The 13,741-nt window shown below is 43.2% G+C and overlaps 2 protein-coding genes and 1 pseudogene across 2 annotated transcripts in view; 1 reads left to right on the top strand and 2 right to left on the bottom strand.

The window, feature by feature from the left end:
* S100Z (S100 calcium binding protein Z) overlaps window positions 1-5,767 on the bottom strand; it is a 79,272-nt gene extending 73,505 nt beyond the window's left edge. The window contains exon 1 of the mRNA XM_037802059.1: window positions 5,642-5,767. The gene's annotated coding sequence lies outside the window, so the exon portion shown is untranslated. The remainder of the gene's footprint in view (window positions 1-5,641) is intronic.
* The window catches only part of F2RL1 (F2R like trypsin receptor 1), a 28,184-nt gene extending 22,315 nt beyond the window's left edge, over window positions 1-5,869 (bottom strand). Inside the window, exon 1 of the mRNA XM_037802057.1 lies at window positions 5,642-5,869. Coding sequence (XP_037657985.1) covers window positions 5,642-5,723 — 82 coding nt within the window. The 5' untranslated portion in view covers window positions 5,724-5,869. The remainder of the gene's footprint in view (window positions 1-5,641) is intronic.
* Window positions 5,870-7,111: 1,242 nt separating this feature from the next.
* On the top strand, window positions 7,112-12,181 carry LOC119508431 (annotated as a pseudogene).
* Window positions 12,182-13,741: the final 1,560 nt, after the last annotated feature.

The following is a 13,741-nucleotide window of genomic DNA, read 5'->3' as shown; positions in this document are numbered from 1 at the left end:
ATAGGAAATAAAGTGAAGTTGCAAACCAAAAACACAATAGTACTGGTATTTATGTTTACCATGTTGTTACCTTCACCAGAGATCTTTATTTCTTCATGCAGCTTCCGTCTATTGTCTATTGTCCTTCCCTTTTAATCTGCAGAACTCTCTTTAGCATCTCTCATAGAGCTCATCTAGTGGTGACAAAGTCCCTCAGCTTTTGCTTATCTGGGAATGTCTTACTTTCTCCCTCATTTTTGGAATACAGTTTTGTCAGGTACAGAATTCTTGATGGACAATTTTTTGCTCTCCTCACTTGAAATGTCTTCTGGCTGCCGTCTTACCTCCCTGGTTTCTGATGAGAAATCGGCATTTAACTTTATTGAGGCTACATACATATAACATATGGAACATGTTGCTTCTCTCTTGTGGCTTTTAGGATTCCCTCTTTATCTTTGACATTCAACAGTTTTATTATAACTTAACACAGTATGGGTCTATAGGGGTTTATCCTGTATGGAGTTCAATGAACATCTTGAATGTATATATCCATGTCTTTCATTAAACCCGGGAAGTTTTCAGCCATTATTTCTTTTATTCTCTCTGTCCCTTTCTCTCTTTCTTCTCCTTCTGGGGGCTCCCACAATGTACACTTGATGGTATCCCACAGGTTTCTCAGGCTCTGTTCACTTTACTTCATTCTTTCCTTTTTCTGCTCCTCAGATTGGATGATTTCAATATTCTTAGCTTCAAGTTAACTGATTCTTTTTTCACCAGCTCCAATCTGTTGTGGAACCATTCTAGGGAATTTTTAATTTGTTACTGGGGACTTCGGCTCTGTTTGGTTTCTTTTCATACTTTCCATCTCTATACTGATATTCTTTTTATTGATCACTATTGATATCCATCTATTGTTTTCCTGATTTCCTTTAGTTCTTTGTCCATGTTTTCCTTTAGTTCTTTGAACATATTTATAAAATCTTTCTCTGGAATGTCCCAGGACTGATCTTCCTCATTGATGGTTTTTAAGGCTTGAATCTTTCCTTTGCCTGGCCCTTCACTTTACGTTTCTTTGTGTGTTTTATAATCATTTGTTAAAATCTGGACAATTTGATATTTTAGTGTTATTGCTGGAATTTAGACTCTGAGGCATCTGGTTCCTTAAGCTTTGATCCAGCTACTATTATGAAAGAGCTTTCCTTAAATGCCTGGAGCTAACAAAAAACAAGGAGGACAAGAAGAGGAGGAGGTGGAAGCAGCAGCAGTCAGAGGAGAAAGAGAAAACACTTTACCAGTCAGAGGAGAAAGAGAAAACACTTTACCAGTCCTCGTAGATTGACCTGTGCAAGTGCTCTCCTTCAGGGTACATCTATACAATGTGTTTAGAGAATAGCTCCAGCCCAAACCATAGAGACCTCCCTGATCAGGCATGAGGGTGTGGCTCTAGGAATTCCCAATTTACAGTTCCAAATGTTCCCTCTTCCCTAGGAAACAGTTTCCTTAGGTTCCCAGGCACTGCACTGCATGTCCTAAGGCCAGCAATCCTTTGCCCCAGACAGTACTGCTCTCCCGCAGTGTTCTATACAGAGCCCAGTGAGCCACCTTCTATACTCAGACAGATGGCCAGACATACCTGTCCCCAGTAAGGCACTCTGCTCCCTCTGGAACTGGGACCAGGGATCTGCACTGGAACATGGCTGAGCCAGTGAGGGGATGGGGGAGGGGCCGCCAGGGTGCACCAGGAGATCCTACTGCTTTTAAGTGGTGTCTTCCTGATTTGGTGCTTGTCCTGTTATTGCAATCCTTTAACAGATTTCTGGAACTTTTAGAAAGATTTTTCTGCCAGTTCTTGCTGGTTGTTTTGTTGTTATTTTAAATTTACTCCTCCTGTGGCCCACTCTCTTGGCCAACCCAAGTACAGAGCAAGTACTTTCTGCTAACCCTCTTCTTTCTTCTCCTATCCTCTCTTTTACCTACCACCCCTCCACCCCAAATTTCTTTTGCTCCTGATCTTTGGGAGCATGGGCTGAAACAAACAAACAAACAAACAAACAAACAAACAAACAAAACTTTAAATAAATCCTTCCCTAGATATGCTTTTGGTAGATTTTCATAAGTGTGCTTATGAAGTAAACTGTTTTTCTTTCTTAACATTTGCCCAGTTAATAAAACCATTAAAAAGTCAAACACAGACTTAACTAAAACATCACCTATCAATGTTAATTGGTAAGCAAGTCCCTAACTGCAACCAAACACAATTTAAAGTCCCATCTTCATAATCATTGCTGGGTTCTTTCTAATTACAAAATATTGGAAATACTCCATTTGTCTATCAGCAGAGGATAATTTTTAAATTATGATATATCCTCCAATAAAATTTTAGAGTCATTATAAATGTTTCATATTATTGACACTCTACTGAGCAGTATAATTCCATACTTGTACAAAAAGACTTTCTGTATTTGGGAAAACATATTTTATGCTTGTATGCATGGAAGCATCTGAAAAGACAGACACCAAAATGTTAGCAGTGGTTTCTTTGGGTACCCAGGTTTGGGGCAGTTTTAATTAAATTGTTATGTTTTCTTCTCATTTTCCTCCTACAATGATCATATATTGCTTGCATAATTAAATGCCAACATAAAGAGAAGTTCTAGTTTCCAAAAAAGAAATGGAATTACTGTTGCACAGGGGATCTCCCATTCCTGAAATATGCCTATGAGAATCAGACTTTAAGTGCTGCCATCTACCAGCTGGGTCTCTATGGGAAAGACCGTACACTTCTCTAGGACTCCTTCCTTCTTCATTGAATATTGACTAAGTTCCTTTAGGTGATTGGGACTGTGCTGGACCATGGTGATAGAGATGGAGATGGGAGTTTTTATGATCCAATAGGGAGACAGTTTAAACGTATTTACAAAATAATTATCAATTACTGTTGTGATAGGAAAAAGGGGTCTTGATGGCTTTTTCTTTCCTTGCTCCTTTCTAATTCAGTGTCCTCCTTGTAAAAGAAAAAGGTTATATTCTAGACTGAGGCAGTTTTTTAGGGTGAGGCCTTTGGGAGGAAAATCAAACCCAAAATCTGTCTGAAAGCAAACTGAGAAGCACATGTAAGAACGAAGCTAACAGGAAATGTTTTCTTTCCAGATGATGATTAAGAAGCTAATAAAAGATGGTGCCAGTTACCATAATAGTAACAGAACTTGATGTTTTCTGGGATTTTTGTTTTTTACTTTTTTGTTTTTTTTTAATGGAGTGCGCTGGATGCTGGATGTCTCTATAATTTTGTTCAGATGACTGCAGAACCTGGAAAAGCTGTTGCTGCTATTGATGCATAACATACTGCTATTGGTCTTTTTATATAAATAAATATATATATATATACATACACACACATATATATAATTTGAAGTTTTGGAAACTTTAGCTGTGCTGTCAACTTTGGAAAAAGTATCCCAGTTGTAACGTGTTGAGTTGGCATTATACAGAAATTAACAGCCATATTGGTCTAGAAATGTTAAACTTAGTTTTTTTCCATTGTACAGGGGTAATATGTAAGGTCTTCTCTATGTGGGTTTGATTACAGAAACTAACAAAGTATTCTTTAAATAAAAAAAGGTTTTTAAAAAGTGTGTGTATATATAGATATATACATACATGCATACATACATATATGTGTATACACACACAGATGTCATATATCATGAAGTATCTTTCCTCAAAGTTTTAATATGACTGAGGAATAAGAATGCATATGTTAAAGATGAAGAAAAACTTAAAAAAAAAAAGAGGAAATGAGCAAAGATCTATGCTGAGGGCAAAATGACTGCGGTGATGCTCTATTTGTTAGTCAAAATCAATTTAAAATTTCAAGTTGGGACAGAAACTCCATTTGCCTAAAACCCCCGTGTTACTTAAGGAAACCTTTAGGGAAGTTACCCTGCAGAGGAATAAAAGAATGCAGAGGCAAAAAGCCAAGGTGCAATGTTAAATAGCTCTGGTTAACAAGTAACTTGATTTTTTTCTTTTTTTCTTTTTTTTGGTTAAATCTAGTTCACATTATGCTCCAGGGATTCTCTCTCCCTCCCCCAACCCCCAATTCTCAGGACTCTTCATATTGTAAACAAGATAGAACAAGACAAAGACTCAGGAAATGCTTCATGACAACTGTTAGTTACATTAAAAGTGCTGAATCGTCTACATTCACAAATTTTTTAAAATGTGTGCACATGCCAGGGTTTGTTCCTGAATTTTAAGTTTGCAAATTTAAGAGACAAAGGCAAATGGGTGTTAATCAGTTTTCAATCTTTTCCTGAAAGAAATTATTGCCTTTTTTCTGATATCTACCAATAAAATGTAAAATCAGTGGTGTACAGTTTTCAAACCTACTACCATAACACTCTTTTTCTGTAACTCTAGAGGAAAAAGAATCGCACTCTTCAATCTAATTCAATTCAATGTGACTTGCTTTTTCACAATGTTTTTACGAAGGAGAAAATAAAAGTGGGAAGCTACCTTTTACATCTGGTCTGCAAATTTCGCAGAGAAATCAAAACCTCTCTTTTGATGCAGACAGCCTCAAACAGCGGTTCTCAGGCTGGTAGCATTCCATTAGCGCGATCGCAGGCCAACCCCCGTTGCCCTCATAGGCCTGCTCGCGGGAGATTCCACGCTCAGATCCGCAAGTCAGAGCACACGCTGAGCTGCACACCCGCCGAAGCGGACAGCCAGACACACCCCGGCACCAGAGAACCGCCGGGCATGGCTACTGTTCGCGGGCGCTGGCAGCCTCCGGCCTGCAGACCTGAGCGGCTTTAAGTGTGTGTTCCTGTGTGGCACGGAAGGGCCTGGAATCCCAGGGCCGGGGGGCCACTTTGATCGAATGTAAGGCAGGGTCCAAAAAGTTCACTGGTAAACCCGCCTGACGCCCGACTGGCCAACACCTTGAGGCTAAGCGTTAGTAATATCGAGAACTGAGCGGGGTCGGGTCCTGATTCTCACACCCGGGCCATCCATGGTGCCGCGGGGCTGCGGAGCCGGGATGGCTCTTGAACACCGTGGGTCGACCCCAAAGTGGGTCACTCCAAGCTTTGCAGAGGTGTGCAAACAGCGAGGTATTAAGTCACCTGCCCCATCCACGCCCCGCGCCATCAGCGCGCAACTGCAGAGGCCCCACGGGACCAGCCCGCAGGAAGTCGCCAGTGTGTGTGAACAGCTTCTAATGACTTAGTGTTTGCAAAGAAACCAACCCGGGGGAGGAGAGGTTGAGTTCTCTGGGTACCCTTTAGACGCAGGCGCTCATCCCTTCCTCCTTTCCCCAACTCCTACAGCTGGGGTGGGGTTGTCCAGTACGAGCCTCTCCAGTAACTAGGGTGAGGCATAATCACCTTTCTCTGGAGGCATTTCTGCTTCCAGCAGGGCTCCACTGACTTCAGCCGCTCCCCGATGATCCAGCTGGTTGCTGCGGGGGCGCAGGGATCCCCCATCAAAGCCGCCGACGGGCGGCTGCGGGATGAGGGAAGGGGATGGCTGCGACAGCAAAGCACCCTTCACGCACCTGACCCGCGTCCACCACCTGCCCAGCGAGCCCCGGACCCCGAACGGTCCAAGGGCCAGATACCCCAGCTCCTCAACAATACGAGCTTTCTAAGTTACTCACCTTGAGTGGTACAAACGCAGGAGGCAGCGGCCGCCAACACAATGGCTCCCCCCAGCAGCCATGCTGCGCTCGCGCCTCGCATCCTCGGTGTAGCCCCGACGCCCGCCGCACAGGAAATTCACTGCCACTGGTTCGAATCTCGGAGCCCCACTCGCCGATCCGAGAGAGAACACTCTCTCTCCTGCCCCTACCTGGAGCCTCTGCGCGCGTCTGCCCAGGGCGGGATAGGTTTCACTGAAACCCGAGCCGCTCTGTGCACCTGTGGGAGTCCACGCCCGGGGGCCGGAACTCGGGGCTCGGCCCCGCCCCCTTCGAACTCGGGGCGCCGGGCCTCGGCCTCGGCCCCGCCCCCGGCCACCTGGCCCTGCGCGTCGGCCGCTGCAGCTGGAGGTACGCGGGCCGCGGTCCCCTGGGCTGCGGGAGCTGCCCGCGGGCGGGGCCGGGCTGGTGAGTTGGCCGCATTGGAATGCAAATGGCAGGAACGGTCGCACTGCAGCAGGTTTGTCTGGTCTGGGCAATGCCTAGAGCAGCCTTTAACCTTTAATTACTACAAGCGAGCCAGTGTCATCAACCTCCTTTCCCTTTCCTAACAGTTAAAATGACTGGAGCTCATTGTCATTATGCTCAGTAACTGATGCAGAGGGGGCTTCAGTGTAATGAGCAGTACGGGATGAACAGTGAGTTTTTAATCTTCAGAGGCAAGAATAATGGTCTCACCAAAGGGGGGAGCAGGAAAGGCCAGAGGGGTAAGGAATAAGGGTTTAGGTTCCCGCTCTGCTGTTAACCAGCTGTGACCTTGAAAAAAAAACTTCTTCAGCCCCTTGTAGGCCAGTTTCCTCATTTGTGAGGTGGGGCTAGAGGAAAAAACAGTTGCAATAGTCACTTTGATTTTTAAGTGCTGTGTGCGGATGAGGTAGAAGCATTATCTCATTTAATCTCCACAACAGCCCATGCTATAAGTATGATTATAGTTCTATATGTTTGTTATTCCCACTTTTACAGATGAGGTGATTGAGTTTAGAAAAGTTAGACAAATTGCCAGAGTTATGTAGTTTATAAATGCACTTTATAAATGGCAGTCAGGTTCAAGCCCCAGTTTGTGACTGCACTTGCTGCTTTAATCGCTTTAATAAATACTTCTAAGAGGGTGTCTCCTGTGCTGGGAAGAGGCAAGAGTAGAGGTGAGGGATTGGGGATGGGTGCATGAGGTTTTCATCCTACTGATAATGTCTTTTTTTCACTTACTTTAAAAAGGTAAAACAAAACAAAGTTTTCTGTTATCCACTAAATTACTGGGTGCTGGAGGAGCAGAGAGGAGGAAAGAGACATAGGTTTTGCGCTCAAGATATTTGAAGAATTTAGCATGTTAAAGAGAATTAAACATGTTTGGGGGGGAGTGGACAGAGAGCAGAAATAGGTGGCAGCCACAGGGAGGCTGATTTCCGCTCAGTGTAAAAAGAGATTTCTAACATGTCCAGTGGGTCCCAGGCCCGGGGTCGGTCCGATGAGGCTGAGGACGCAGGACTGAAGAGTTTGCAGTGGGGGACTGGGGTGTCTGTCTGGAATGGTGGAGAAGGGGTGCCTTCTCAGGGTCAGGGGCCCGACTGGGTGAGTCCAGATAACCCCTTGAAGGGCTTGAGCTCTGAGTGTCCATGAGTTTCCCTAAAAGACCAAAGTTTGGTGAGTCAGTAGTTGGTGGCGACTGTTAATTTTTAAATAACCACAAACTGAATGGCCGCAGTCCCTAGGCCTGGAGTTTTGGGGATGGAGCTTGTGCCTGATTAAGGGCCGCATGTGATCTCTTACTGAGCCCACCACGGAGCCAATTAACTGAACTAATATGGATTCCAGATAACCCGGCCGATAAAATTTTATAAAATGTCATGTTAGCCAGTTGCGTCAACTGAATTCCCAATGAAACATTTCCCCAAAGTTATTCAAGTGAATGGTTAACATTCTGTCTTTTATTTCTGCCAGGACAGAGGGGCTTATAAGAGCAGGGAAATAAATGGCTGAAAAGGAAGAGAAGCGATTGGCCCTGAACACAGCCTGAGAATGCAATTGTTGCACCCTGAAGAATAGGAATGGACTGCATTTAGGAAATCCCTCCCCTACACACATACAGACAAGCGTGGCCTGGAGAAAGCTAACCTGTCGATGAGAAGATTATTTTTAAAGACTGCTTTTCAGCAGCCCCATCTCCTAGGGATCTTCCATGGCTGTTTCTCAAGTCTCCTGGGAATGTGGAAAGAGTGTAGCCTTTGAAGTCATGCAACCTTGTGGCAAATTCTGACTTTTCCTCTTAGTAACACCCATGTGACCTATAACAAATTATTTACCCTCTCTAAGCTTTAGGTTTTTCATCTATAAAGTGGAATTGATATTTTTACACTAAAGATGTCTGAGGAAAAATAAATTGTGACTGTTTGATGCAAGGGTGGCAGCCTAACATGTGTTCTTTTTGTTTCCTTTTTTTCTTACAGGGGACTTCTTCAGCCATTCAACCTACACCCCAGTTTGCAGGACACTGACTCTAGAGGCAAACCCCTCAGACCACACCGTTTTCCTCCCACTGATGGCAGAGGCAGAGAGGGGGCTGTAATCATCCTGTCCAGGAGTCAGTTCTCCCAATAGGGATCAGGTCCCTCCTAAAGGTCCCTCCCGAGGGGAGATATCCAAATCCCTAGATCTCCCTTCAATCTTTCCAAGCCTTCATTTCCTCATCTGTAAAATGGGGATAATGACCATACTTTTCTTCTAGGGTGGTTGTGAGAATCGGTTTGCTTGCAAGTCCATAAATCACTTCTTAGCACACACAGTTCCTGGAATATAGTAAGCACTCAAGAAATAGTAGCTACTCTAAAATGATGGCCTCCCAGGCATATTGTTCTCTTTCCAGAGAAGAATGCATTAATGCCTGGCCTCTTTCCATTTATTTTCACTGGTATTTTGTGGGAGCCTGCCTTGAATAATCAACATTTCCATGAAAAGATTTTGTTGAACAATGCTATGAGTTAATTAGCTATCTCAAGAATATGGTTTCTTCTTGAGCGTGAACTCCATTCTCAAATGAATGAACTATCTTCATTGGAGTCAGTTTGCAGATGTTTGGATTGGGGTTTTCTGTGACTTTGGGACTACAGTACTTGTTTTTCAGATTTTGAGGACTCCTTTGCCCTGAAGGGTTTGGGGTGTTGTGGAACATATAGAGAAATGGTCAAAGGCAATTCCAGATGGTCTTGCTTCCAGGGATTGGGAACTTTGTGCAGTTTCACACTCCCTACAATTCTAAGAAAAATAAGATCTACTGGGAATAGGCCAGGAGTTTAGAACTGAGGACAAAGCCATTTAATTCAAACAATTCTACAGTCATTCATTAAACTCATCAAACTTTTCCTGGGGGAAACAAAAAACATAGTCCCTGCCCTTTTGTGTCCTGGTTTGTTAATGGGTGGTGATAATGGTAGCACAACATTGTGAATGTACTTAATACCTCTGAATTGTATGCTTGAAAGTCGTTAAAATTGAAAATTTTGTGTTATATATATGTTACCACAGTAAAAAATAATGTAGATGGAGGGAAAGTTGTGTTCATTCATTGAATCATTGAACGAACACTCTGGACAAAGTTAGCAGTGAGTCTACACTGGTAAACCCTATGGTCAATTCTCAGCTTTCATGTTACTCAACTGCATCATTTGATAGAATGGATTTCTTTTTCCTCATTGAAGTGGTATTTTCACTTAGCCTCCAGAACCACTCTTCCCTGGATTCTCTTATCTCACTGGCAACGCAGAAGGCAACTCAAAGGTAGTTCTCTGCTGGTTCCCACTAACCTTCTTGCCCTCTATAATCTGGAGTACTCCCAGGTTAGTCCTTGGACTTCTTTTCTTCTCGGTATATACTCATTCCTTTGGTGACATCAGCCAGTCCTGTGGTTTTCAATACCATCTATATGTTGACAACCTTCAAATTTGTATTTTCAGCCTAGATTTCTCCACTCTAGACCCATACATATATCTGTCCAGTTACTTAGTGTCTCCACTTGGATGTGTCTATAGACATATCAAGACGAGCATAAGTCCAAAACTAAATTCCTGATCTAATCCTCTCTGGCCTACACCACTCATAGTTTTCCCCATCCTCTGAAATTACAACTGCATCTTTCTAGTTACTTAGGTCAAAAATCTTGGAGTCATCCTTGACTTCCTTCTTTCACATTCTACATCTGACCCATCAGCAAATCCTACCCTGAAAATATATCCAAAATACCATGCTGATCCAAGTCACCGTCATCTTTTCCTAAATTATTACAATAGCTTTGCTATTTGTCTCCCTCCTTTCATCCATAATCCTCTACACAGTCTTCTCTCCACATAGCAGTCAGAGTGAACCTATTAAAAAGTATACCAGATCAGGTCACTTCCCTGCTTAGAATTCTGAAAGTGCTCCCCACTTCCTTCTGAGTGAAAACCAAAGTCCATCAAAGTCTTACTCATCCTGCTCTACATTCCCCCACCCTCTTACACAACCTCCTTGACCTCACCTCTTACTATTCACCCCATTCTGTTCCAGCCATACAGACCCCCTTATCATTCCTTTGCACTTGTTGTCCGTCGCCTAGAATGCTTCTCCTCCAAATATCTGTATAGCCTGAGTCCTTACCTGCTTCAGGTATTGCTAGACTGTTATCTTCTCAGTGGGTTACAAGAACACCCTATTTGAAATTGTACTCATACCCTCTACTCCTCATCCTTCTTCCTTATGTTATTTTTATCTTTGGTCATGTCACCACTATCTGACATTCTACATGTATTTATTTATTATCTAGCCCCCATGTAATTTATTATCAAGCTACCATGTAAGCTTCATGAAGGCGGGGTTTTGTTTGTTGTTGTTGTTGTTGTTGTTGTTGTTGTTGTAGTATTTTACAGGATTTATGAAGTAACATCACATCTGAAGCCTAGCAACCACCTATTACACACTCACTTCCATAAAGACAAGTTCTTATTTAATTTCCAGTTTAAATCACTTTTCTTAAATCAAAGGAAGACAAATGTCTAAAGCATCGCAAAAGCCAACCTTAGGGTTCTCTGCCAGAGCCAGCTGGCCGGTGGCTATGACAGCTGCGTCCCCTCACCCACCCACACACTGCTGCCACCATGCCCAGAGGTCTGCTTTTTGGGGGACGAGGCTCCCAATTTCCAGGCTGTTCTAGTTTGCTAATGCTGCCAGAATGCAAAACACTGGAAATGGATTGTCTTTTATAAAAGGGGGTTTATTTGGTTACACAGTTACAGTCTTAAGGCCATAAAGTGTCCATCAACAAAGAACCTTCACTGGAGAAAGGCCATTGGTGTCTGGAAAACCTCTGTTAGCTGGGAAGGCACGTGGCTGGCATCTGCTGGCTCCCAGGTTGCGTTTCAAAATGGTGTTCTCCAAAATGTCTGCATGAGCTTCCACTGGCCTTCTTCAGAATGTCTGCATCAGCTCCAGCTCACTATGATCTCCTTCTGTCTGAGCTTATATAGTGATCCAGTAAACTAAACAAGGCCCACGTGAATGGGCGGGCCATGCCTCCATGGAAATTATCCAATCAGAGTTATCATCTATAGTTGGGTGGGTCACATCTCCATAGACACTGAACCAATAGGTCCCAACACAATCCACATTAATACGTCTTCCCCCACAAGAATGCATTAAAGAATATGGCTTTTTCTGGGGGACATAAATATATAAACCGGCACACAGGCCAATACCACCATTGGCCACCTCAGTTTCCATGACCATCTGGGAGATTCATGAGGCATTCTCTAATCCCAGCCTCAGGACTTTACCCCAGTGTGCACCATGGAGCTTGGCAGAGCTGCAAAGCTGGCACCAGAATTTGCCAAGAGGAATGTTAAGTCGATTGCCCTTTCAATAGATGGTGTTGAGGACCATCATGCCTAGAGCAAGAATATAGATGCATACAATGGTGATGAGCCCACAGAAGCATTACCTTTTCCCTTCATTGATGATAGGAATCAGGACCTTGCTGACCTGTTGGGAATGCTGGACCCAGCAGAGAAGGATGAAAAGGGCAAGCCTGTGACGGCTCATGTGGTGTTTATTTCTGGTGCTGATAAGAAACTGAAGCTGTCTGTCCTCAATCCAAGTACCATTAGAAGGAAGTTTAACGAGATTCTCAGAGCAGTGATCTCTCTCCAGCTGACTGCAGAAAAGAGGGTTGCCACCCCAGTTGATTGGAAGGATGGAGACAGTGTGATGGTCCTTCCAACCATCCCTGAAGAAGAAGCCAAAAGAATTTTCCCTGAAGGAGTCTCACCAAAGAGCTCCCATCTGACAAGAAATACCTCTGCTACACTCACCAGCCTTAAGTCTCTCTGTGAAGTTGGTTCTGGAGTTGTTCACTTAGCACAGCGAGCCAGAGTTTGCCACCTGCCAATCATGTTTTCTGCAGCAATCCCATAAAAACATCCTAGTGTGATCACAGCCAAGGTCTTTATGTTGCTGTACTACTGGCTTATTAAATGAAAATGGCACCAAAAATTTCTTGGGATTCTTTACTCTGTCTTTACCAACTCTCTGTTCTGTTCCTGTATCTCAACATTCTGCTGGCTCTCTCTGAAATATATTCTCTATTTGGGGCTGGAATCTCATTTCAGGGTATGTGATCAACAAGTGTAAGTATCATTGATGGTTGAAAAAGCCTGTTTTGCTCCCTCATAGAATGGCTCAGCTTTTCAGCTGTCCTAATCAAATTATCTCTTCTGTTAACCATTTTGGGAAATAACAGAACTTGAGATTTGACTTTCTCTGTAAATGCCTAAATGTATAATTCAAGAACATAGAGTAACCCAGACATTCTTCAACATTCAGTGTTTTAATCACAGCTGGGGGTGGGAAATTTTTCAGTTCTGTACTTTTCCAACTCAAGTGGAAAGAGTGGGAGGAGGGATTTTTAAAATATTTTGTTACAAAGAAAAGAAAATTTTGCAATAGATTTCTGTGAAAAGGGGCAGCTACAGAAAACAAGATGTACCAGACTGTGGGAGCTCCTATAACAAGTGCCACACAGTGTTCTTCACACAGTATTTCTGTGCATCAGTCTGCTCTAAAATATGATATACATGAAAGAGCACACCTTGGGAAGAAAGGAAAGGATGATTTTAAACGTTTTATTATAGAACTGTTCTTGCAGTTGGTGGCTATTTTCTGAATTTTGCTTTTTCTGTGATTAGCAAATAAAATCCTTTGCTAAAACTGGAAAAAAAAAAAAAAAAAAGTCAACCTTTGGGAATATAGAGAGCAGAGGTTTTTATCTGTCTGTCCACTGACGTATTCCCAGTAGTAGAAAACAGTATCTAACACATAGAACAATAATATGCTCAATAAATACTTTTGAATGAGTGAATTTTAATGTATTGTTCATCTACTATCTGCCACTCACTCTGTGACGCTGGAATTGGAAAGATCTGTATCTCTCTGCCTCTGACTTATCAGTGAGTGGCCCTCATCTTAGTGGTGTTTCATCACCCATACTTCTATTTTGTGGCTCTGCCATCTTCAACTCATGGCTACCAAGGTTACTACAGAAGGAAAAAAAGCATGAAGTATTGTGGGCAGAAGATTTCTACAACCCAGGCCTGAAAGTGGTGCCCATAATTTCCATCCATAGTCCATTGACCAGACTCAGTCACATGGTCATAGCTTGCTGCAAGGTAGTCTGGGAAACACAGTCCAGCTGTGTACCCAAAAGGAAGAGGAGACTGTTCAGTGAACTGCTAACCAGTCTTTGTTATTCCAGGCATAATGGTGTAGGGGCAGGCCCCCATGAGAGAGAACAGCATGAAAGTGTGGTATGTTTGCGGAACAGTGTGGTAGGAACCCAAAATACGTGGAAGAGAGTGGCTAGTGAGCTAGAAAGGCAGGCTGGGTCCAGCTATAAAAGGCTTCTGTGTACCATGAAAAAGACTTTTGGCACTTTAATTCTGAGGGCAATGGGGAGCCATTGAAGGCTGAACCACTTATTCTCAACCCCCTATCTTTACTTTACTGTTCCCAGGACCAAAAAAAAAAAAAAAACGGCTAGGACGG

This window comes from Choloepus didactylus, chromosome 13, assembly GCF_015220235.1.
Source record: "Choloepus didactylus isolate mChoDid1 chromosome 13, mChoDid1.pri, whole genome shotgun sequence".
NCBI lineage: Eukaryota > Metazoa > Chordata > Mammalia > Pilosa > Megalonychidae > Choloepus > Choloepus didactylus.
This window is presented reverse-complemented; position numbering and strand designations above follow the sequence as displayed.